Source organism: Neovison vison, chromosome 3, assembly GCF_020171115.1.
Source record: "Neovison vison isolate M4711 chromosome 3, ASM_NN_V1, whole genome shotgun sequence".
Classification (NCBI taxonomy): Eukaryota; Metazoa; Chordata; class Mammalia; order Carnivora; family Mustelidae; genus Neogale; species Neogale vison.
Window position 1 is genome coordinate 203118004 of NC_058093.1, and position 24721 is coordinate 203142724.

The following is a 24721-nucleotide window of genomic DNA, read 5'->3' on the forward strand; positions in this document are numbered from 1 at the left end:
AAACTGAGTGAGCGAGAAGAGGACCGACAGCAGGATGGGCAGGGAGATGCTGGGTGTGCGGGCTGCCTTGGGAGCTGAGCGCAGGGTGTGCAGGTGTTTGCTGCCCATTCCCCTTGCTTTCGGCTGTTTGCTTTACATTGAGGTGGTGGGAACCGCATGTCTACATGAAGCCTAGGTGCTCGTCTGGTTCGAGCCTTCGTGGTTGCCTGGGGGAGGGTGTACAGGACACCAGAGGCCCCGCTTTCTTTTTACGTATTCTCAGTGAGGTCCCCAGTAGCACACATCTCTGCTGAGACCCCCGATGGCTCTTCCTGGCAGCTCTGAGGCAGCCCAAGGCCTGTGCTACCCATCCTACTCTGCAGGCCTGCCTCACGGCCGTGCCCTACTACTCACGCCTGGGATGGCCTTCCGGGACACATGCAGGGCTCAGGCCCAGGACCCCCTCACACATCCCTTACCCACCTTGTCGACAGTTGCAGCTTGGCCTTCTGTTTTCTCTCAGAGCACGAATCATCTTCGCGTTCTTTACCTGAGTTACATGGTGTCTCCACGCTGTGGATGTAAGGTTCTGGATCCTGGAGTACAGAGCAGGTGTTAGCGTGGGTTTGTGACGTTACTGGATGGTTTCACCCAACTAGTATCTGTGGGCGGGCGGCATGCCTAGTGTCTGCTGGGCCCAGCAGTCGAGTAGCAAGCAGAAGACCACGTTCTTATTTCCATAAGTGCAAGCTGCAACTCGGAGTGATCTTACAGAGCTCAAGGACCCGTCCTGCAGGTAGACGGAGCAGCCTGGCAGAGCCGAGGGCGAGCGGGGTCTGGGGGCGAGACAAGGGCGTGTTCTGCTGGCGTGAGGGGGTCTTAGGTTGACCATGATGGGTTTGCGGTGTGTGGGGCCAACAGGTCCACAGGACGAGCACAGGGGGCCCCTGGTTGTACCTCTGAGGTGTGGGGGGGCAGGCAAGCAGGGAGGCAAGTGGACTGGGGGCACCAGTGGGAATAGGTTCAGTGCGAAGCCCAACCGGGGTGAGGTGGTTGGAGGCTGAGAGGTGAGCGCAGGCCTGTGGCATCCTGGGGGCCCGGGTTTGTTTCTGTGTTTGGCTCATGTCAGAGGGATGGATCCCACGCGGGCCGGAGGACACGACTAGAAGGTGGAGAGGAGAGAGGACGAGAACTGAGCATGTAGGCCTCTAGCTGGGTGGGGACTCAGCCCTCTGTGCTCTGGGTGTCCTCTGGGATCTGGAGGTGGCAGCCAAGGGCAAGGGTCCATGAGGGGTCAGGGGCCAGGCTGTGCACCAAGGAGGAGTCAGTGACGCCGGTTGGTGTAGCTGGGGGGCCTTGCTGTGCATAGGGTGGTTTCTGTCTCATCAGTGAAGGCGCCTGGCCCCACCCGGAACGGACAGACCAGGGGAGCCCGGCATGGGTATATGTTTGCCAAGTGTGATGGGGGGAGTGTTGGTGGAGGAAGGCGTGGCTGTGGATGTGAGAGTGGGGCGTGGTGGGGGGATCAGGGCAGACGGATGTGGTTGAGGTCAGAGGATGGGTGAGAAGCCAGCAGGTCGGCTGCGGTGAGCGATGGGGATGGGAGGTTGATGCACGGCAGCACCAGACCGCTGTGGTGCGGCCCGGGCCCTGCAGGGCAGGGGAGGCCCGAAAATGGGGAGGGTGTGCCCAGGGTTTCAAGCACAGCCAGGCTGTCTGTGGTGGGAGGAGCCAGAGGTGGGTCGCTCACAGTTGGGTGGGGTTGGGGGAGGCCCTGGGAGTGAGGGTTCCGTGAGAGGGTGGGGGTCCTGCGGGGACTTTGTGGCACCGGACTGTGAGGGGCCTGCCCGCCCTCTGGGCTTTGCTGGTCAGCCTTTGCGCCCGGGAAGCCTGGTGCCACGGGAGGTAGCCTGGGCCCTGGCATCAGTCTTAAAGACCTGGGGCATCTGCAGGCCAGAGTGGGACCTGGGGATACAGGGCTGCAGGCAGCTTCTTGGAAGGGACTGATGCTCTGCCGGGGAAGGTAGGCCCAGCTTGGGGCCGGTGGTCAGTTTGGTGGGCTGGGTGGGAGGGAAAGGCTGTTTGCCGTGAGGTGCACCCACCACCTTTCAGGGCATCTGGTATCCTGGGCGCTGTACTGTGTGTTGCTGTGGGGGACCAGGCCAAGGCCTGCCTTCTGGAAGGTTTTGTGTTGAAGGGAAACGGGAGACGGGGTCTTGGACGACATGGGCAGTTTTCTTCTTTGAGGAGGGGTTGATGGGACTTGTTTCCTAGCACCTGGCAGCTTGGGCGCCGAGAGCTCTGCTCTGGGTTTCTGGAGTGCTCCTCTCTCTCCTAGCATGGCCGCTTATTTTCAGTCTCTGCTGCTGTCTTTCAGCGGGATCAACTACGACAAGCCGCTGCCTCCCATTCAGGTCGCGTCTCTCCGAGCAGAGCGAATTGCCAAAGAGAAGAAGGTGTGGGGGCCGGGCCGCCAGTGCGGGGCTGGGGTGGTGGGCGTGCTGGGCTCCTGACCACAGGTCGTCTTCTCTCCGTTCCCATAGGCTCTGGCTGATCAGCAGAAGGCGCAGCAGCCGCCCGTGGCGCAGCCCCCGCCGCCTCCGCCGCAGCCGCAGCCCCCACCGCCACAGCAGCCACCCCCGCCTCTGCCCCAGCCCCAGGCGGCCGGCAGCCAGCAGCCTGCGGGCCCGCCGGCCGTCCAGCAGCAGGCCCCGGCGCAGCCCCAGGCGCCACCCGCACAGCCCCCGCCGAAGGTGCCCCCGGCGATCACCACTGTGGGCAGCGCTGCTGTGCTGGTGAGAAGGCGCTGCTCTCTGGCGCGGGTGCCCCTGAGGATGCAAGGCAGGGTGGTCTGTGTAGACGCTAGCACTTGCTCTTCTCAGAGGCAGCAGCAGGCCCCACGGTCCCTGGTGGGAGGGATCATGCGGAGGCCGCCCTCACTCCCACTTGGCTCGCTCCCGGCTCTGGCCGGCTGGGGAGGTGGGGGCACTGGGAAGTCTGGAGTTCAGTGGGGTTTGGGAGGTGTCAGTGTGACGTCACCTGGCAGGGCTAATGCTGCTTGTGCCACGCACGAGCTTCTCTTCAGAGCTGGCGCATGCGCACTCTTGCACACGCGAGCACTTGAATCCTTGCTGCCTGTTAGAGGAAGGGGTAGACGAATGCACAGAGAAGGCATAGAAAGGCAGACTGTGCTTCTGCCAGGGGGCCCTGATCTGCTGCTTTGCTGCGTGTGCCCGTGTCCACGTATCTCGGACGCTGGAGTCCCATATGGGGAGAATGCCTGGGCCTGCGTAGGGAAGCCCGTGGCCTTGCTCTGCCAGCCGGGCATGGGCACGGTCCGGGCTCATTTGTGGTTCTGTCTGCTGTGGCAGGCTTGCCATGGGGCATTCTGGCCCAGCTCTGGGGTCAGAAAGCCGCGCACTCAGCCCCTGCTTCCGTGGCCCCAGGGCACGGTGGCCATGGAGGGACTCTGCCGGGCTGCGGCCTGAGTGACAGGAGTTGGTGGGCAGAGTGGGCCACAGCAAGGTCGTAGGGGTGCGTGCAGGAGAGCCCGTGCAGGGCACGGGGGCAGGGAGCCGGGGGGTTGGCCCGTGAGGCTGCATCACCAGGTAGGAGTGTGTATAGGGTTCTCAGGAAGTGGAAACATTTGGAGGTCTCGTGAAGGGGAGAGCCTGCGCTCCAATTCAAGTGGTTTTCTGTGTTCAGCAGGCGGGAGCCATGAAAACGTCCGTCACGGGGACGAGTATGCCAACGGGTAAGAAACCCGAGATGCCCCCATCAGAAGTTGGTGCTTCCCCCTCATGGTGCTCCTGCCTCACTGGTCTCTCCCCACAGGCACGGTGAGCGGAAACGTCATCGTGAACACCATCGCGGGGGTCCCTGCCGCCACCTTCCAGTCCATTAACAAGCGTCTTGCTTCACCTGTGGCGCCAGGAGCCTTGACCGTGAGTTGTCCCTGCTCCTGGGCACTTTCCGTAGCATCTGTGACCTAGGACCCCATAAGGGTTGTTTGTCTGGGTGTTGGGATTTTTTTTTGTCTTCAGTTTTTTTAAAGCAGTCTTGACACCTAGCACGGGACTTGGACTCATGACCAGGAGTCGTGTGCTCTCCTGACTGAGCCTGCCTGGTGCCCAGAAAGTTGTTTGCTTTGTAAAGAGATATCCCAGCAGTGCCAAGAGTCCTGACACAGCTTGAATTTCCCAGGATCCTGTAAGCGTTCGGGAGTTGGGCAGATGGCTCTCGTGGTGTGCTTGCTGACGGGGTGCGTGTGGAGGGCACTGCCGGCGCTGGTGGGCTCTGCCTGTGCCACAGTACAGATGGCTCGTGGGGGACACGGGGATGTGGGGATGGGCGCTCTTGGGGGAACCGTATGGGGGGGTGGCATGGCGTCTCACAAGGGTGGGGGTGCTGTCGCTTATGGTGCCAGAGCTCATGGGGGTCGGGTGGAGCACATGCAGACCTGTGTGCGGGAGGCAGGGAGGCACCAGGCCCGGGCAGAGCCGTCAGACCCTCTGAGCACAGAATCAGAGGGGACCTTGCACTCACCAAAAGACAAGCCGCATGTCCAGCCACCTCCGCAACTTTGGTGTTTGCCATAAATGACCAAAGTAAATAGCCGAGGTTAAGGAGGTGAAGTTCCCATGTGTTTTCCCAGTTTAGTTATATTGGAAGGCAGCACGTGCCCTGCACAAGCAGCGCCCTCCTGTCCCTGTTGGGCTCAGAGATGTGTCTTTTCTTCAAAGGTCTTCCTGTGGTAGTTGAGACAGGGTGGCGCTGGCAGGAGGTTGGGCACGGCTCGGTGGAGTGGGATGCAGGGTCCAGAAGGGACGGCCGGGTCTGCGGCTCGCGGACCCTCAGTAAGAGCGCCGGAGGAGCGCCAGGAGGAGAAAGGTGGGCTTCCCACGCAGTGCTGGAAGAACTGTGGTGCCGCACACAGGCTTGGGCCGTGGTTTCTAACTGCACTGGGTATGAAGAGTCCCTCCGGGGACATCGTCGACCCGAGTGTGAGAACCGGAACTGTAAGGCTCTTGGGCGAAAGTCACAGAACATCTGTGCTTCCTTGGTTTAGGCAAAGATTTCCTGGGATCATGAATCATTAAAGAAAAATTAGTAAGTTGGTTTTTATCAAAATCTAACATCTACTGTTCGAGAAATAGAAATGGAAAACATGGAAAGTACTTGTAGGATACACACGATGAAGTCCCGGTCTGCCGAGTCAGTGGGGACTCTCCGGTGATAAGAAAACACTGTGACACCTGGACAAGATCTGAGCAGTTGCTTCACCAGAGAAGCAACAGGGATAGCAGCCAGATGTAGAGAGGCGCTCAGCGTCATTAGTCCTCGGGGTCCCGTGCAGACCACCATGCTCAGTCGTTCGAGTACCCAACTCTCGGCTTTGGCTCAGGTTGTGATCTCAGGGTTGTGGAAAGGGGCTCTGTGCTGGGCGTGGTGCCTGCATAGGATTCTCTCCCCCTTCCCCTGCCCCCACTTTAAAAAAAAAAGAAAAGACCACAGGGAGATGCCACCACGTGTCTCTGGGAGCAGCTTTAGAAACTGAAATCTGGCGGCGGCGGATGCAACAAGGCTGCCCAGCTAGAGCCCGTCCGTGCTGCTGATGGCTCATGGAATCTTAGAGTCACGTGCGAAGTTGGCCACTTCTGACAAATGTACATTTACTGGGCAACTTAGCACTTCCACGCCTGGGTTTTCCCACAAGGGAAGTAAAATCATAGATGTGCACACCTATGTGTCATAGATGTGCACATCTAGGACATGAGTGTGGCTGGTGGCTTTGTCTGTAATTACTGAGAAAGGAGACAATGCTGAGGGCCTTCCACGGAGATGGGGGCACCATCCAGGACTGCCCAGCAACATGGGATTGAGCTGCCCGGCCGGACAACAGGATGTGTGACTCTCCCTTTTTTAAAAAAGAGATTTATTTATTTATTTATTTATTTGGCAGAGAGAGCGCAGGTCACAAGCAAGTAGAGAGGCAGGCGCTGGGCAGGGGGAAGCAGGCTCCGCGCCGAGCCCCGATGTGGGGCTCGATGCCAGGACCCTGAGATCATGACCAGAGCCGAAGGCAGAGGCTTAACCCACTGAGCCATCCAGGTGCCCCAGGGTGTGCAACTCTGTGCAACTCTTAAACACAGTTTGCTGTGGTGAGAGTTTCGAAGGCCTCGCATGCTGCGTGATTCCGTTTACTGGGGAGAAGGCAATGGAGTCTGTTCTGTGTCTGGACTGTGGTGTCTGCCTGGCGGTCTGCGTTCAGGAGCATTCCTAAGTCCATGTACCTGAATTGGGGGGTTGTACGGTATGTAAATTGTACTTTAGTAAATCCTGCTTTAAAAATTTGCATATTTTCTAGGTGGCACAGCATATATGAAAAGGTTTTCTAGTTGTGTGATTTAGGATTATTTATTTTTCTTCATACTTGGCAGTAAGTCACTTTTGATTCGGCCGTGTTAACATACACCGAGCTGTAAGGTGGGCCTGTGACGTCACAGCATTCTCTCTGAGCGACACCGTTCCTCATGTGAGAGTGCAACGCCCAGATCATTGCACTTGACGTTTCGTTTCGCAAAAGGCTGATTTCTACGTATAATATTTTGGAAGATAAGTAACTCACCCATGTTGTGTTTTCTGAGGAACTCTCACAGACCGGATACTCTTGCTGGAGATGTGGGAAGGGTAACTATTAGGCAGTCTGCTTTCCAGTTCCGTGCCTGGACTGGGAAAGAGCTGCCGATGACTGGGCGGGCTTCCTGGGCTTCCGATGGGCGGGCTTCCTGGGCTTCCGATGGACAGGACGACGTCACCCCCCACCCCCCTAGCTCTTCAGCGCTGGGAAGGTGTGTGGGGTGTACAAGGCACAGCGAGTAGGTCTGTCTAGGGGGGCACAGGCATGAGCAGAGTGGCGGGGATTCCTGTACCCGCCAGGAGGCTCCGCACAGCTGTGTGCGCTCGGCACCGGGAGATCCCAGGTTGGCTGCTCGCAGAGTTTGGGTAGCCAGCAAGAGTAGGGATTTTGAGCCCTTGCTAGTGCCTGAGCACAGGTACAATGCTGTGTGTAATAGAGCAGATTTGAGCAGAAAGGGGCAGAGTGGAAACTGTTTCGGAAGTCCAGGAACAGATTTCTGTTTCTGATGACAAGGGGAGGTGAGTTATACTGTTCTCTCAGTGAAACAAAAATTATTGGATAAAAAAATTTTGAATCTTTTTTAAAGTTTTAAGAGAGCTGACCAAAGAATACATAATGATTAGGGCAAAATCTCAGGGAAGAAACCCAGAGAGAAAAACAGTGCCCTGAAGCAGGGTCTGCCGTGGACATTTTACCTGATCTGGTGAGAGGCTCCAGCACAAGCCCCGGGCTCTCCTGCTCGCCCCGGAGGAGACAGAGGTGCTGACCCCCAAAATGGGAGTCCCGTGATTGAGCCCTTGGGGAAGGGTTGAAGCAGAAGGAAAACCCGCCTGCCCTCTATGCTGTCGCTGAGTGGAGGGGCCGGACGGGGATCCGCTCCACCTGCAAATCTGTAGCCACTCTTTGGCCTTTCAGCTTGCAGCTCGAGCGGATGTGGCCTCAGTCGGGTAGGGTTCCCAGCTGGGCGGCCAAGAACTGGTGCAGGTGCCCTGGGAGAGTTCGCCTGGGACCTGGGCTCCTTAGACCCTCCACGAGTGACTTGGCAGCGTAGCGAGTGGTGCACGGTGGAAGGTAACCCAACACAGGATGGAAGGGTGGCACCTGTGGAAACAGCGGGCAGCCGCCCCCACATGGGATAGTGCACCTGTGGAAACAGCGGGCAGCCGCCCCCACATGGGATAGTGCAGTTCGAGGGTGTGGATCATAAAGCACCTATGCTTCTGTTTCTGTTTATTTTTCAGAAGGCTCCATGCCCAGTGTGGAGCCCAACATGGGGCTTGAACTCGCGGCCCCAAGACTGGAGCTACACACCCCTCTGAGTGCCGGGTGCTATCCTTATTTTGTTTGTTTGTTTCTTTTTTTTTTTTAAGATTGTATTTATTTATTTGCCAGAGAGAGAGAGACACAGCGAGAGAGGGAACCGAAGCAGGGGGAGTGGGAGAGGGAGAAGCAGGCTCCCCACTGAGCAGGGAGCCCGATGCAGGACTCGATCCTAGGACCCTGAGATCATGATCTGGGCTGGAGGCAGATGCTTAATGCCTGAGACACTCAGGTGCCCTTCTGCGGTTTTCTTAATCTTTTTTTTTTTTTTTGTCTAGCTGAACTTAACGTAAGGATGCAGTGTACAAAGCACGTAACCTACAGAGTAGGTGTTCACCGGCTGTGCTATCAAGAGGGCCTCCGGCCAGCAGTCAGCTGTTAGCAGTAAGGCTCTGGTCAGAAAACTTGTACGTGGATTTCCAACTGTGTGGGGGCTTTCATGCCCATAACCCCCACACTCTTCAAGGGCAACTGTAGAGAACTTCTGGAAATGAAAACTATGGTCATCAGAATTGGAAGAGGTCCCTGGTGATGGGCTGTTCACACACTGCTGAGGAGAGACTTAGGGAACCGGATGAGAAGTCAGGAGGCGTTTTCCCAAATGCAGTGCAGGATGACGGCAGGGTCGGCGTGTGAGAGTGCTGTGAGGTCACGGGAGGCCGACTGGGAGGGTGGAGAGTGTGGTTCCCCAGAGTTCAAGATGGGGAGGAGGGCAAGCAAGGGCAGTGCTGGAAGATGGGAATGTTCCAGATCGGAGTAGTGGCACTGAGCCATGTATGCAGCTGTCCCATCGGAGCCCGGTCTGGGATGGTGCCGACAGCAGAGCGGTTCGATTCAGCCAGGGGCACGGTGCAGTCGTCGGGGGTGGTGAAACCAGGAGCCTCCAGAGTGACATCTGTGCTCCAAGAACAGCAAATCACTGCCTACCCTGCCCAGCCGGTTTTGGAAATAGCTTGAAGAACACGGGTTCAGTGACACTTGTGAGCAGACACTGGGTGGGCTAGCCGCAGGTGGTCCATATGAAAGGACACACTTGAGGCAGAAGGGCTGAGAAGTGAGCACAGAGGTGGTGACAGCAGACAGGCGAGGCGCAGACTGACCCCCCAGCAGCCGTGACCCCCTATGGGGCTGACAGCAGGGGTGCGCTGCGTGGGGTCGGGCGTGTAAGCGGTCAAGGGCCGAGGTGCTGAGATGCTCTGGACTCCCGTTCAGGAAAAGTGTGAGACTGTCGATGAGACGTTGGCAAGTCCCCAGGGTATAATTTTTTAAAATTTCATTTATTTACTTATTTATTTGAGAGAGAGAGAGCGCAAACACAAGCTGGGCGGGGTAGGGGGTGGAGCAGAGGGAGAAGCAGGCTCCCGCTGAACAGGAAACCCGATCTGGGGCTCGATCTGCAGACCTTGGGGTCATGACCTGAGCTGAGGGCAGATGCTTAACAATTGAGCCCCCCAGGCGCCCCTCATAGTACAGTTTTAGATGAGCCACCAAGAGCATAAAAGGACTGTAACTTCCAGACTTGGGGAGGGGAAAGTGAGAGTAAATGCTGTGAGCAAAGGCAGGAGACACAGTTGAGGACACGCGAAGCTGGATGGCTTGAACAGAAAGCGCTGCGTCCGACGCTGAAGTCGCTCACGCGGGAGGAGTGGGGCCGTGCAGAAGGGCTGGGGGCGAACCGCGCAGTCTGGAGGAACGTCCCGGTCGCCCACACGGAGGGGCCAGCGGAGGCAGGTGGCACGTGCGCCGGCTATCTCAGAGCTGGAGCCCGTGGGCTCTGTCCCCGGCGGGTGGTAGGACTGGGCGGCTGTAGCCGTGCGGGTCCGTGTGGGGTGGGGGGGGCAGCGAGGTGGCTCTGTGCCGCCACGAGAGTGCGCAGGCAGGAGTGGGGCGGTGGTGGAGAGTAGGACCCTACACCGTGTGTTGGGGAGCAAGCACAGGTGTCCGGAGGGTAGTCAGAACCTCACAGTGTCCTGGGGGACCAGACCGTCTATCCAGTGCGGATAGAGGGACGGGGTAGCGTCAGAACGGGAGTGGGAGTCTTGCCGCCTGAAACGGCTTTTTTCTGGGGTGACTTGCCCACTTTGAAACTCAAGGCCCAGGTGAAGGATATTCCTTCCGGCACTCCGATTGCCAAACCACCGAGCTCTGGCAAGTGCTTCCTTCTCTCAGGTTCAGAGACGGATGTCTTCTTGTCTTCTCCAGTGCACGGGGAAGCTTTGTATAGCGCGGAGGTGCCTGACGACTCCCCCATTGCCTCTTACAGACCTCCGGAGGCTCTGCTCCAGCCCAGGTGGTCCACACCCAGCCTCGCGCCGTCGGTTCCCCGGCCACGGCCACGTCCGACCTTGTGTCTCTGGCACCAACCCAGGGTGTTCGCGCGGTTACCTCTGTGACAGCCTCAGCCGTGGTCACTACCAGCCTGACCCCAGTGCAGACTCCGACCCGGTCTTTGGTGACTCAGGTGTCCCAAGGTAAGGGCAGGTGGGGTTTCGTGGTGAGCACATGTGCGTGCCTCTGTCGTGGGAGGAGAGGCGGGCAGTACGTGTGCGCAGCGTGACGGCGTCCCCTCTCCCAGCCACAGGGGTGCAGCTGCCCGGGAAGGCCATCACCCCCGCACACTTCCAGCTGCTCCGGCAGCAGCAGCAGCAGCCGCCGCCCCCGCCCCCGCCCTCTCAGGTGCAGGTCCCGCAGATCCAGGGCCAGGCCCCATCGCCAGCACAGATCAAGGCTGTTGGCAAGTTGACTCCGGTGAGTATCTCCTAGGACACCGCACACCCGTTGTGGGGGGCCCCGTGTGTCCCTTAGCTGGAAGCACAGGTCTGCTGCTGTCCTTATGGGAGTGCGCTTGTGCTGCTCCTGAAGACAGCTCTCTGCATGGTGCCACGTCCGTGGCCGCGTGGCTGGCCTGTTGACAGCACTTGGGAGCCCTGTCTTCCTGCTTGCTGTCTGGGGCTCTGTGCAGCCGCTCGGGCTCTGGAGAAGTAGAAAGCCGCTCGGGTCCGTGCCCGACCAGAGAAGATGCTGGTGGGAAGTGCTCCTCCGGGCTCCAGGACGAGGTGCCAGGTGCTTGGTCTCCTCATGCGTGGTTCCTTTGCAGTGCTGAGCGCTGGGTTGGCTATCCTGTGCACTGCTGTGCAGCTGTGTGTGTAAATGCGTTCAGTTTGAAAGGAAGTACTGTCTTCCTGCCAAAACGGAGACGTGTTCTTGCTTGGCACGGAAAGTGAGTGGAGAAGCATATGTAATAGAAACAAGACAGTGTTTTAGAACTGCAGTTAGCTGCTGGGCCAGCTACAGTAAGTACCTGACCTTGGACCTGCCCCTTCTCGGTTACGGAGGGGACAGGCGGGCATGCTGGAGGGCCATGGAGCACGTACCAGCCCGAGCCGCGGGGTCCTGCTGCAGCCCAGGACGCAGGCCAGAGAGAGGAGATGCAGCTACGTAAACTGTTCAGCCCCTCAGTCACACCAGCCGCGTTCAGGGCGCAGCGGGTGTGCATGGCTGTGACTAGCCTGTTGGACAGGCCAGTTCTAGAATATGCCTGTCACTGTGGAAGTCTGGGGACAGCGCTTAATTAGAAAGTTGCTGCCCGCCCTCCTGGCCTGGCCTTCTCCCCTTCGTACCTCTCCCCAGGACATGATGGCCGGCCATGCCCCCGCCTTCCCTCCTTTGGTGGCCAGAGCCCCGCTTACCTGTTGGTTGGCCTGTGTCTGGATTCTCCACTTTTTCCTGTTCTGAGTCAATTCCAGAGTCACTGTCATTTTCAGATAGTTACGAACTACACACTAGAAGTTTTCTGAGAGAAAATTGATTCCTTAACGTATTTTTGGGCTGTTTTGACATGTTGATGCTGTCACTTTTTCTTCTTCTTCTTCTTTTTCTTTTTTTTTTTTTTTTAAAGATTTTATTTATTTATTTGACAGACTGAGATCACAAGTAGGCAGAGAGGCAGGCAGAGAGAGAGGAGGAAGCAGGCTCCCTGCCGAGCAGAGAACCCGATGCGGGGCTCGATCCCAGGACCCTGGGATCATGACCTGAGCCGAAGGCAGAGGCTTGATCAACCACTGAGCCCCCCAGGTGCCCCGATGCTGTCACTTCTTCTAAAGACTTGGGGTTTATTCATCAATTTAGTCATTTGGAAACAGTTGGAATAAAAAGTTGAGAGGTGATGCATGTAGTAAGTTTACAAAATTCAAGAAGGAGCATGGTTTTAAGACTTTCTAAAAATTTTATAGTACTACAGGTTTAAGTTGACATATTTGTGAATGAGAAGAAACAGGAATTTTGCTATGAATTTATTCATGTGTCAATCACCGTTTCTGGTTATCATAAGCAGTACATGAGTTTTTAATAAAGGGACACGGAAAAGCTGTCAGAATGCCCCTGGAGGGTGGTTTGCATATTGTGTGTTAGCCACTGTCTACCTTGGTGTTTGATGGATAGAACAACAGTAACTTAAACCGAGATTTATAAAAAATGGAATGCAGTTAATATTGATGAAAAGCTACTTTATCTGGGTTTTAGGAACATCTGATCAAAATGCAGAAGCAGAAACTGCAGCTGCCCCAGCAGGCCCCCCCACCGCAGGCCCCGCCAGGGCCCCCACAGCCCGCTACACAAGTGCAAGTGCAGGCCCCGCCACCCACGCCGCAGCAGAGCCCCCAGCTGGCCACAGTCACGGCCCCGCGGCCCGGAGCCCTGCTCACGGGCACCACCGTGGCCAACCTCCAGGTGGCCCGGCTCGTAAGTTCCAGTTGATACGTTTGTTTTTCCAAAGCTATGTCTTTTAACATTTAATTGAATTGTTACTGCTTGTTGAGGACCATGTCAGGTGTCTGGCGGACCTACAAGTCAACTAGAAGACCTGTGCCTTCCCCCAGGAGCTTAAGTTGTCCTCGGACAGGATAAAATACAAGTTGAGGCACTCACGTCGTCCTTCTTCCCAGGCCTGGAGCTTTGCAGAGCTCACGTGGGCTGGGCGATGCAGGGAGGGTGAGGTTTTTGCTGGGGACGAGGCCCACGTGGTTGGAGTAGAGGTTACGGGGGAAGGAGACCCATGTGGGTAGGTGGATGAGGCCAGAACACCAGGCTCTGGTGTCCCTGTGCTCTTTTTGCACAGAGACACGCAGGAGGTTTCTGAAGAGGAGCAGAATGTTGCAGTGAAAACAGTGGCAGGGAAGACCAGTTAAATTCAACAAGCGTCCATCAAATGTCCTGTGGGACAGACAGCGTCCCATGAGGCGAGCCGCTGCCCTCGGCTCTATACCTGTCCTGTGGTCAGTGCCAGGGTGGATGTTTGAACGTGAACTTCGGTGTGCAGGTGGCAGAAACTGAGGCCCTCGGCCGCAGTTAGTAATTTGTCTGAGTCCGAGAGCTCGTCACCTGCAGCTCACCTGGGCGCCTCACCCTGACCTCACGTCTCTAAGAGTTAGGGTAGACATGGACTGAAACTGGGAAAGGCAGTGTGGCCTCACTGTGTTCACAAGACACGCCAATCCAGAGAAGGGCAGCGAGCCCAGGGGCCAGCCAGAGCAGGGGGAGCCCACACTGCTCATGAGGGACTGGCCACACAGGTTGGCTTCCACTCTGGGAGGGCCTCCCATCCCTGAGCTGTGCAGCGTGCATCTAACCGGCGGTCCTGGTTCTCTTCTCGTGGGAAGCAGTAGTGGAGGGATCACAGTGGGACGGACGCGCAGTCCTGCTGTTTGAATCGCGTTAGAGGAGACAGGTCCCTGTTAACTGAACTGGGGAGTTTATGTCCCCATGTTGGGGTAGTCCGTGACTTTGGAAAGGGAGAGAAACAGTACAAATACTGCAGAGTATTCTAAGTTGTCCCATCTCACACACCTGCACAGTAGGTCACATGGGTAAGACCAGCATCTGATGGGCTCGGTACTGGCCTTCACATTTAGATGTGGGGAGTTTGAGGGTTAGGGGTGCTTTTTACTTCTTTATGTTTTCTCAGGTAGTCTGAGGGCTTGTACAGGTAAGATGGGTCTGTTTTCTGAAGATCTAAGTTTGGGACACAAGTGCTTGGTGGCAGCAGGAGACTGAGTAACAGGAGGTGTGTCTGTGGGAAGGGCTGGGGTGGTCGTGGGCTGGTGTTTGTGGGCTGCGGTGGTCGTGGGCTGGGGTGGTGGTTGACCTTCAGGCGTAGCCGGAGCAGTGGGAGACAGGAGTCTGTAGGCGACCCAGCGGGATGGGGCTCCTCGGAATTCAGAAGCTGGGAGGAGGCGCAGCAGAGCCCGGCTCCTGGGCTCCCCGTAGCAGGGTCTGAGCGTGAGAGCGGGCGAGCGGCTGTGGGCTCCCCACGCTGGTTGCTGATGGGTTAGGAAGCATAGCGTAGCCCTCTGCGAAGTGTGGCCCCTCAGCTGACGACCACTTCCCACCTTTGTGGATCCTCTTGATCCACTTGAGCTCTCGGGGGAAGTGCTTGCAAAGACACAGACATATGGCATCCCGAATATCTTTGGACTCTCCTGTTTTCACTGTTTAGACCCGGGTTCCCCCTTCGCAGCTGCAGGCGCAAGGGCAGATGCAGGCTCAGGCGCCCCAGCCCGCGCAGGTGGCACTGGCCAAGCCTCCCGTGGTGTCCGTGCCGGCGGCCGTGGTCTCCTCGCCAGGTGTGACGACCCTGCCCATGAACGTCGCCGGGATCAGCGTGGCCATCGGACAGCCACAGAAAGCCGCAGGTACCTCGTGGGCAGCCCCTCCCCCTCCACCTTTGTCCCGCCAAAGACAGCCGGAGTGGGGCGACGGGTCTCCTGCTGGCTTCTGTGCGGAAGCCCATTTCGAACATGTCTGGGCACCGTCTGGCCAGAGTGCCTCTCAGAGGTGCCCCAGGACAAACTGCAGCCCTTGCCCTAACCAGTTACCTTTCGGAACTCCCCACACCTTTATTTGAATGTCCTTGCGGGCCCACAGACATCTTCAGGATTGCCGCGGTCCGGCTGTCTTGTGTTGGCCTAGTTTCCGCGTGCGGCTTTTTGTACGGAAAGCTGTCATTGGGAGTAGCTCCGCGGTTCTGGGACATGGAGCTTCAGGGAGGTCGTGAGACCCTTGTCCCCATGGAGCACCGTGACTGAAGTCTTGGTCGCTGTTCACAGGACAGACCGTCGTGGCGCAGCCCGTGCACGTACAGCAGCTGCTGAAACTGAAGCAGCAGGCCGTGCAGCAGCAGAAAGCCATCCAGCCCCAGGCAGCCCCGGGCCCAGCGGCTGTCCAGCAGAAGGTACCGGCTCCCTGGGCGGGCTCCTGTCGTCCTGGCCGCGCGCTGGGCACGGAGCGCACGGACAGCAGGAAGGCCAGCAAGGGCCTCTCCTGGCTTCCCGGCAGCCACACACACAGAAGACCTGTGCCCAGAGGTCTCGGAGTGGGAGCTGCCACAAGGCCCTGCAAGGGGGCGGTGGTGACAGGAACCGGTGGGGAACTGTGAAGCCGGCCGTGGAATCGCGTGGCTGGGTTGGGCCCGAGGGGCCCAGGGGTGCGGGTGTAGCTCTTGGTGTGTGACTGCCGGGGCTCCTGGTGTGCAGAGCGATAGGACCGCGTCCTTGCCCCGTGTGTGCTTGCCGGGCGGAGGGGCCTGAAGGAGTGCTGTCAGCGTCTCCCTGACTCAGACATTTGGGAGTGGGCTCTGAGCAGAGGCAGAGCCAGGGTGGAGCTGTTGGTAGGCCAGCATGTCGAGGCTGTGCCCTGGGCGCTGTACTGACCTCCAGGAGCAGAGCCCCCCACTCTGCTCCGTGTGCTCTGGCAGCGTGCGGCCCCAGGTGCAGGTGTGCGTGTTCCGTGCTCACACCGGCCATTGTCCCTCCTTTCAGAACCGGGGTCGGGTGCCCAGGCTGAGGTGCTCCCCGTGTGAGCTCGCAGCTCTCTGGGCTGCTGGTGCCTGTGCTCAGAGCAGGGCTGCACGTCACTTTGAGGAAAGAAGATCAGAGACAGGAAGCAACTCACCTGGAGTCATGGAGCTGACCGGGTGTGGGGCCGTGCGCGTGTCCTGCTCCTCTGCGGGCGGCAGCCGAGCCCCGATCTGGCGGGGGCCGAGATCCTGCCCATCCCTGACGCTGCTGTGGTTTGTGGGGATAGCAGGGAATCGGAAATTGAGCGGTCCTCAGCAGCCCAGGGTGAGGTGACGAGCTAGGAGGACCCAGCAGCCGGGAGGGGCCACACCGGCAAGGAAGGTGGTGAGGCCGGCGAGGGCAGAGGCACTGGGACGTTGGTAGAGCAGTGTGGGCTGGGCCCCAGGAAGGAGCTGTTCCAGCAGCAGCCCACTGTGCTGGACGTGTGCCCTTCAGACAGCCTCCTCCTGCTTTCCGGGGAGAGCTGTGGCCTGGGGTCTTCTCTAATGGAGAGAGTCACCTGCTTCTGGACAGTTCCGGAAGGGACAGCACTCAGTCCCCTCCCCAGTCCTCTCCAGCTGTCCTTGGGCTCAGCTACAGGGCAGCTCTCACGTTGGGACCCGCCATGGGCACTGATGACAGGAGGACAGGGACACTGCCAGGTGGGCCAGGGTAATCCAGTGGGCTTAGCTCACCGCTGAGCGAGAGGTTGCTACAGCCTTGGTCTGATGTTCACGGGATTTGAAAGAAAAGTTCTGAGAAATTAGAAAAATAAGTGTGTATAACTGTGGCTTTGTAAAACACACGCCATGTGTATGCTTAGTCTTCGGAGTAGGAGTCCCGTTCTTCTGGCAGAGAAAACTTAGAAATTAATCATGCAGGGACGGTACTTATAGGTTTGTCATCCTTTGTGGTCAGTATTTTAGAGTATGTGCCCGAATATTCAAGTCAGATTCAGAAAAGAGACGTTCACTCACGTGATGAGCAGACAGAGGACGTGAAGATGAACCCCGGCCTGGTCTTGGAGGGGAACTTCCAGGCGGGGGGTGCTGGGCGTGCCGGCCAGGCAGCTGCAGGACTGGGTGGAGGGTAGGCATGCTGGGAGCGTGGAGTGGTCATACTGTGGCTCTTGGGGCAGTGGGGGCCCAGGGGAGGCCCTGGCACTCCAAGAAGAGGACACAGCCTGGCCTCGTTCTAACCTGGGCGGTCTTCTCTCCTTCAGATCGCCGCACAGCAGATTGCTGCTCAGGGCCAACCACAGAAGGTCACCTATGCCACCCAGCCAGCCCTTAAAACGCAGTTCCTTACCACACCCATCTCCCAGGCCCAGAAACTGGCTGGTACGCAGCAGGTGCAGACCCAGATCCAGGTGAGCACGAATCGAGCTCGAGGCGGCTCGCGGGACAGCAGCTGCCCTGGAAAGCGAGTGGTCGGCGTACGGGCTCTGGAGAGCGAGGACAGAGGTGGCTGGCCCCCGACATTCCTCGCTGGCTTTTCCATCTCTGGGATCATGGAGTATGGCTTGGGGGCCATGCTGGGGTCACACTCTGGGGTTGTTCTTCACGTCTTGGGGGGGTCCTCCCCAATTTAGTGAGTTGACATTCCATTGCTCGGCTGCCGATGGCTGAGGGGGATGCTCTGGGCCTCGCTCCTGGCCTGCGGACACTTACAGACGACCGACCTTTCAGCAGCAGTGACTCTTTCTTGAATGTGGGCACCGCACCTGGCTGCCTGGGGTGGGGGAGCTGTGCTGTGAGTGTGTGCGTGTCTGTCAGGCTTCTGCAGTTGTCCCAGCCCTGCGAGCCTCCGCTCAGCCTCACCCTGCTCCTGCATCTCCTGCCGAGCCCTGCAGTTCTGCCGTTCGTGAATCTTGATGGTCAGGGCTCCCTTCTGCCAAGTGCCAGCTATGTGTCGTCCTGGCGCTGTTCCCTTCCTCTGGGAGCCTTCAGGTCTCTGTCCCGCTCACTGGCTGCTCCCAGTTTGTGACTCATTTTCACACTTAACTCTGTGGTGTCTTTGCAGGAACAGGAGTTCTTAGTTTCAACGTGTTAGTGACCAGTTTTTCTGTTTCTGAGTGGTGCTTTTGTGTCCTAAGAAAGTCTTCCCAGAGGTCATGGTGTTGCTTTCCTATCATGTTCTAAAAACACTGTAATTTTTCTTTGATGCTGAGGTTTCTCATCTTCCTGGAATGGGCTTTTCCAGACAACATAAGACTAGGAATTCAGTTCACTTTTTCCATTAGAATACCTGTTGTTTTCAGCACCGTTTTCCTTCTGATCCATAGTGCGACTCCGGCATAGACTGTGCGTGGTTGTGCATGGAGCGATCTTCGGCGTTGCGGTCCCTGTGTGGCCGTCCCTGTGGCCACGTGGTGAGCCTTGGCCCCCAGCGGCAGACTGTGGCCTCCTATTGAGAACGTGCTGCTCTCCATGGCCCTCCTCACCTTCCTGGTAGTTCCAGGTCTGTGTGCTAAGCTCACGCAGCACAGGCAGAGCTCTTGCGACTCCAACGGGATTGAGCGTGCGCACGTTGCTGTGGCAGCACGTGTGCTAGTCTGCAAGGCGCGGAGCCACCTTCACTTTTTAGGTGACGTTAAGTGGGAAAGCGATGTCTTTGCCGTTTTGACCGTAGACTCACCCACACAATGCATATTTTGCTGTCTGGCCCTTTTAGTGCCCTTTGGGTTTTGTGAATTTTTTCCAGGACAGTCTAACCGCTTGGATTGGATTGTTCCTGGGTGACTGGTGTTTTCTGATGCTACTGTAATGGTGTGTTACTGGGTATCTGTTTTCCATCTGTGCCTTTCTTTTGGCACCTTGACTTTAGAATCTTGCTGCTTTGATCGAGCCCTGTTCTTGGACAGTCATCTGTGGCCTCTGGCACTTCCTTTGTCCCCGGGCAGGTGGCCCATGCCAAGTGGCGGTGGCATCTTCCTCTTCCCTGGCCCGGTTCTTCCGCTTTGCCATGCTGGCTAGGGCCACAGCCTCCCTAGCTGGTGGTATATAGGGAAGTTCAGCTGTGTCCCCGTTCATGTGATTATTTTGCAAGGTCTGAGCTTTGAAATCACCTTTCAGTAGAGTCAGAATTTTCACGTAGTTTGCTGAAAGTTTTCGTTCTTTTTTATGGTGGTTTTGTCTTCCCCAGTCTCAAGGCCTCAGTCTGTCTCTGGGCCTATGACCCCAGGTTCACAGCTGCGGCCAACGGCTAGCCCTGTTGCAGACTCTCAGTCCTCCCTGCCTTTGGGCAGGTCCCTGAAGCTGCGTGACCTCTTGGGTGCCTCATCCCACACCTGTGTGCACCTGAACTTCTCCAGCTCAGGGGCAGCAGCTCCCCACCCCCGTGCCAGGCCCACAGCGGCTGGACCCCGTCCCTCAGCGATTCTGTAACACAGTGGGAGGTGTGAGACTTGCTTTACGATGGTGCCTGGTGCCGTTGTCAGATCGTCTGGTTACTACTCGGTTACTTCCGTGACCTTCCATGTCTGTCACTGACAGGCATGCATTGACATCTCCCACTCTGCTTTTGCATTTATCTTTTTCTCCTATTTTTTTCCCATTTTTGCTTTTTTAAATAGATTCCCACCTATTAGCTACGTTTACATTAAGGAGTTTGGGTCTTTGCTGCTGTCTCAGGAACTGTGTTTATATTTGTAGTAGTTATTTTCTCGGGAACCAGTTCTCCTTGAAGCCTGTCTGAGGATTGCTTTGAGGTCTGGGTTGAAGGCTGACTCCTCCTGGGTGCCCGTGGGCACTACCAGGGCCACGTCGGCTGTGGCATGAGGGTTGGTGTGTCTCAGGCAGCGTCATTTCGGTTCTGAACCTGTGTCCCCTCCCACAGCAGCTCAGGGCAGCTGACTTCCTCACAGACCCCTCTGGGTGATGGGCACAGCTGCAGGGCTGGTGAGCAGTCCTGCCCGAGTTTGGACTTGGCCTCTGGTCTGCCGTGCCTCGGCTCCTTGCTCTGGATTCCTGCCTTCGCTTGGCTCTGGAACTGGGAGTTCCCTCTGTGGGTGGCTGTGCTGGCCCACCCTGTGCAGGGGCGTCCTGCTCCTGCTCCCCGAGTCTTGCTTTCCTACCAGGGCCGAGAGCTTCCAGGCAGGGGCTCTTTTTGTCTTAGCAGATCCTGTTTACAACTTTTATTTGAGTTATAGTGAACTAGAAAGTGCTTTCCGGTGGTTTCAGGTTTTACAGTGGGAGCTAGCACTGCCTCGGAGTCCGCCACAAGTATGTCATGTCATTCACATTTCCTGCAGAACTGTCTTGGACAGCCTTACTTTCACCCTGTCCTACCAGTTAGAGACCCCGTGGGGGTATCCGGCCCCCAGCAGCTGGCCGCTCAGGACCTGTTGTGCTTCTCTGGACTGACACCCCGACAGGGTAGACACGGGCCTGAATCGTCTCGCCGTGTTGAGGCAGCCATGCATGCGTGGGATGACGTGGGCACCAGGCGGCGTAGGGTAGAGAGGTTTGTAGGGAGCGAGGATCGCGTCATGCTGGAGGAAAACACCGCAAGGTGATACGCTAACTGCCCTGAGACATGGGCACGTGTCGAACGGGGCTGAACCCCGGTTGGTCCAGATCATTTCTCGGGGAGGGTGCCTTCCTGGAACGGTGCCCAGACTTGAAGAGGGGACTGTCGTGAGTCAGTCTGGGTCACTCCGTCCTCAGTGTAGTTCTCTTACATAAACCCGGAGCGGTTGCTGGTGAAAGAGAAGCCGTGACTGACGGATGAGAGCAGGCGAGCTGCCAGTCCCCGCTGCCTGCAGACGAGGGAGGCGGGCGCTCCTCTGCAGGAGCAGGCGCTGAGGGGCTCCGGCCACCAAACGGAGAATTGCTCTGGGGTGGCATCTGGCCCCTGCGTTTGTATTAAGAACTGAGAAGGAAGGAGAGGGGACAGTCTGCTTGTGCACATGTTCATGTAAATTCTACATTTGGCTTGTTTTGTTTCTCAAAGGTTGCCAAACTCCCTCAAGTGGTCCAGCAGCAGACACCTGTGGCCGGCATCCAGCAGGTGGCCTCTGCTTCCCAGCAGGTAGGACGTGCAGATGCACAGCCCTCCCGGGAGTCCCACACGGGCTTTTCGGTAACCTTCACGCTTCCCCTCAGGGGGGGTTTTGGTTTTCACTCTGAGAAAGTAGAAGACTAACTATCAGAGAGTCACTTTTGATGTTCATAATTCAGGAAAGATTAATTTGGGGACAGCACTTAGTCTTTAGGCTGGCAGGACACAAGCTGAGCAGCCAGTTCAAACTCAGTGCCAGGTGTCCGAAAGGAGCCCGTGGGGATCTGTGGGACCTCTCCTTCGGCTGGCGATTTCAGATGCGTCCTCTGAGCCGAAGTCCCCATGCCTTAGTTTTTTGTTTTTTGTTTTTTTTTTTATTAAAGATTTTATTTATTTATTTGACAGAGAGAGAGATCACAAGTAGGCAGAGAGGCAGGCAGAGAGAGAGAGAGGAGGAAGCAGGCTCCCTGCTGAGCAGAGAGCCCGATGCGGGACTCGATCCCAGGACCCTGAGATTATGACCTGAGCCGAAGGCAGCGGCTTAACCCACTGAGCCACCCAGGCGCCCCCCCGCCCATGCCTTAGTTTTAGGGAAACACAAAACAGTCTGTTTGCGGTGACTTTGGTCCTGGCAGTGTCAGTACTACTGGGGATAGCAGTGACCGTTGTTACCAAACCGTCAGGCGCCTGCCCTTTTATGTACTGCTGCAAAATGTAGCTGGGTAAAGCAGCACCTTTGAACAAAACACCGTTTTGTTCAAAGTCCTATGGCATGTAGATTCCAAGGCACCAAATGCACTAGAAGCCAAATGCCGCCCCCGGCCCCAACCTTCAGCCTTTGCCCAAAAGCAGCAGTGATTTCATTCAGTGGCTCTTTCATGCTTCTGTGTGGTCGGAAACCAGAGGTCGTACCGTGATACATCACGTGATTCCCCCATCTCACAGAAGGGTTTGTGCTGAGGAAGCTTCTGAACCCCCACCCCCACCCCCTAAGAATGTTTAGTCGGCTGTGTTACTAGGCCGTGTGTGTTTTCTGACCATTCGGCTCAGGCCTCCCCGCAGACTGTGACCCTGACTCAGGCGACGGCGGCCGGGCAGCAGGTGCAGATGATCCCCACGGTGACAGCGACCGCGCAGGTGGTGCAGCAGAAGCTCATGCAGCAGCAGGTGGTGCCGACGGCGGCGGGCCAGCTGCAGAACCCCGGCGTCGCCGCCCCCGCCCAGGTCCCGGCCAGCTCCGACAACCCCGGCCAGCAGCCCAAGCTGCAGATGCGAGTCCCTGCCGTCCGGCTGAAGACGCCCGCCAAGCCCCCGTGCCCCTAGTCGCAGCGGCGGGCGGGCCTCGGGGCAGGCCGCGGGGCACTCCGCCGCCAAGTCAGGAGCAGGCGCGTTATTTATTGTTGAACCGTGGAGCGGTGTCGTTGGAGGTGTTTGGCCCCGGGGAGGTTGTAACGGAAACAAAGTAGTGTCATTGTTTTACTATCCTGCATCCGACACTGCGGGGGCGGTGAGCCGTGGCCCATGCCCCCGTGCCCATGTCCGGTGACCAACGGCGGAGGTGCTGCTGGCGCCTTCAGCTTCCCGTCTCTGCAGAGCGGTAGTGCCAGGTCTCGTGTGTGTGCGCTGTTCTGCACGGGGCCATGTGGAGGGGCAGTGAGTCATAGAGGAGAGCTCTTGAACCTGAAACCTGGTCTTGGACAGCATCCGCCTCTGCTTGGTTCTGTACTCCTACCTGAACGTGCGTTCTGGTCCTTGGAGAGGAGAGAGGTCGGCTGAGGAGATCATCTCCGGTCCGAGGCGGCCAGTGTGGTTTTCTCTTTCCCTCCTCTGAGGTGTTTCCAGGCCCATTCATGACCTCTTCCGGCCATGTGAAGGCTCACTGTCCCCGACTGAATTTTCATTCCAAAGAGCAGCCAGTGGGGCTCACGTCGGGCCCGCGGTGCCACGGGTGTCCTTACAGCACATCCAGGACACTCGCGGCTGGTGGATGAAGCGCGTGTGTGGACGGAACCCGGGAGCGGCTCCGGCGAACTCCATGAGGCTCCCGTATGGGCTGTGGGGCCTGGACTGCTGTGTGAGGGTCGGACGCCCACCCCATTGCTCTCCCGCCCAGCCCAGGCGGGACCTGCGGACAGTGAGCAGCCTCCGCGGACTGTGCAGGGTCCCCAACAGACATGGGTGTCATGAGTGCTTCCTCGCGGGCTGGTGAGCCAGACTTCTGTTTCTCGTGACGCCAGCATCGCGCCCGGGAGCAGATGCACTCCCTTGTGGGTCCGTGCAAAGCAGAGGACCTTCTATGCAGTATTTGGGGACGCACTTGAGGGACAAAGAGGAGGCCCCGTGTTTGCTTCTGTTTTATTTTTTCACTGCAGTGAGCTAGTGTAAGTGTTTGCAGTGGGCGCGTTTGGCCGATGACTTCTGCTTACCTGGACGCTGTCTCCCAGGCCCACGTGCGCATCGGGCTCCCCGCTCTGTGCGCTGGCTCTGTGGCTCTCTCCTGCTGTGGGTCCAGAAAATCAGGTCATGTTGGGTGTGTGTGGGCATTCTGAGGGAGTCTCCCTGCTCGTTTTCTCTGTCCTCCCCCGTGTACCACTTTTGAGTGGCACGAAGGAACGCGGACCATAGTTTTGGTTTCCCATCGATTTACGTGGATGGTAACATGGCAGCATCTATTGAAGCAACTGGGCAGCTCATTACTGAGCTCTGGGTGAGAAATTTGGAGAAAGGTAAAAATCAAGTGTTGAAAAAAATGGAAGGGACTTAACATGATAGTTCGCTGCACTGTGTGGAGGCAGTGCTGCGACATGTGTTCTCACCACCACCCTCTGGCGTGGCCCGTGCTGCCAGGAGAGGATAGCGTGCCGGGGACTTCTGCTCTCCTACCCTGATGTGCAGCGGTGCGGCGTGATTTGTGTGCCCAGTGCACCTGGCCCCCCACTTCTGGGGCCGTTGGCCTGGAAGAGGAAGAGGATCTGTTTGCACCCGCTTTGGCACACCCTGCCCGGGCTGCCCGCTGGGACAGAAGTGAGCCGGCGCGCCAGCATTTGTGGCCTGGGCCCCTGCCTGCCTCAGTGCGTGAATGAGCGGCCCTCGTGTGCGAGGCCGTGTCCTTCCCTGGCTGCTTACGTGGGACCCAGGGCAGATGGTTGGCTTTTGTCCGACTTAGGTGCACCAGGGGCCCCCGGCTTCACCAGCTGCTCCAGGAAACCTCCTCCTCCTCCCCGGGTGTGGTTCTCTCCATCTTCTGCTGTCAGGGGTCCACTGTCCTTTCTGAGCTCCACGCGAGTGTGGGGTGGTTCTGCCTGCAAACTCCCGCATGGCCCAAGAACCAGCGCCCCGGCCAGGACAGCATGCGGGGTCGGCGGTTAGGCACACCGCGGGAGCGTTGTCCGGCTCCCTCCTCCGGCGCTGCGTGGGCAGCTGCCGGCTCTGACTGCTCTTCCTGCGTGATGCCCCGGAGGCGGGGCTCGCCTGCAGGCAGTCTTCACCACTTTCTGTCCCCTGTGTCACCATACGGCTGGCACGTTTCAAATATAAAGGAAGAAGACTGAAATTGTAAATACTTTGTAAACATACCCATTTGTACTTGAATAGTAGGGTTTTAAAAAGGGCACTGATATCCCACCAAACAAAAGGTATAATAAAATGACCTTTTTCTATGCTTTTTCATGTTCTCTTTTGTACAAAACTAGTATTCAGGTTAAAATAAGATGCTAGTTTTGTTTGATTTGTGTGAAGAAAACACAGCGGGAAGGCATGCAGGGTTGGAGGCCGGGGCTTGATTCTCCTGACTGCCCCCCCCCCCCGTGGGAGGAGTGGAGCGCGTGGGTCGGTTCTCAGGGAAAGCCGCATGCTCCCTGTGGAGACGGAGGATTACCTGGTATGTGTGGACACCGCTGCACCCGCCACCCTGTCCTCCTGTGACCTGGTGCTCCCTGTCGGGTGGAGG

At 57.6% G+C, this 24721-nt stretch overlaps 1 protein-coding gene across 7 annotated transcripts in view; it reads left to right on the forward strand.

Annotated features, from left to right (window-relative positions):
• EP400 (E1A binding protein p400) overlaps positions 1–24436 on the forward strand; it is a 97690-nt gene extending 73254 nt beyond the window's left edge. For all 7 annotated transcript variants that reach the window (XM_044243566.1, XM_044243568.1, XM_044243572.1 and 4 more), the window contains 12 exons: positions 2357–2435; positions 2523–2774; positions 3688–3733; positions 3814–3923; positions 10203–10410; positions 10515–10687; positions 12461–12679; positions 14433–14628; positions 15043–15167; positions 16994–17140; positions 20725–20802; positions 21823–24436. In XM_044243566.1, coding sequence (XP_044099501.1) covers positions 2357–2435; positions 2523–2774; positions 3688–3733; positions 3814–3923; positions 10203–10410; positions 10515–10687; positions 12461–12679; positions 14433–14628; positions 15043–15167; positions 16994–17140; positions 20725–20802; positions 21823–22095 — 1906 coding nt within the window. In that variant the 3' untranslated portion in view covers positions 22096–24436. The remainder of the gene's footprint in view (positions 1–2356; positions 2436–2522; positions 2775–3687; positions 3734–3813; positions 3924–10202; positions 10411–10514; positions 10688–12460; positions 12680–14432; positions 14629–15042; positions 15168–16993; positions 17141–20724; positions 20803–21822) is intronic.
• The last annotated feature ends 285 nt before the right edge of the window (positions 24437–24721 follow it).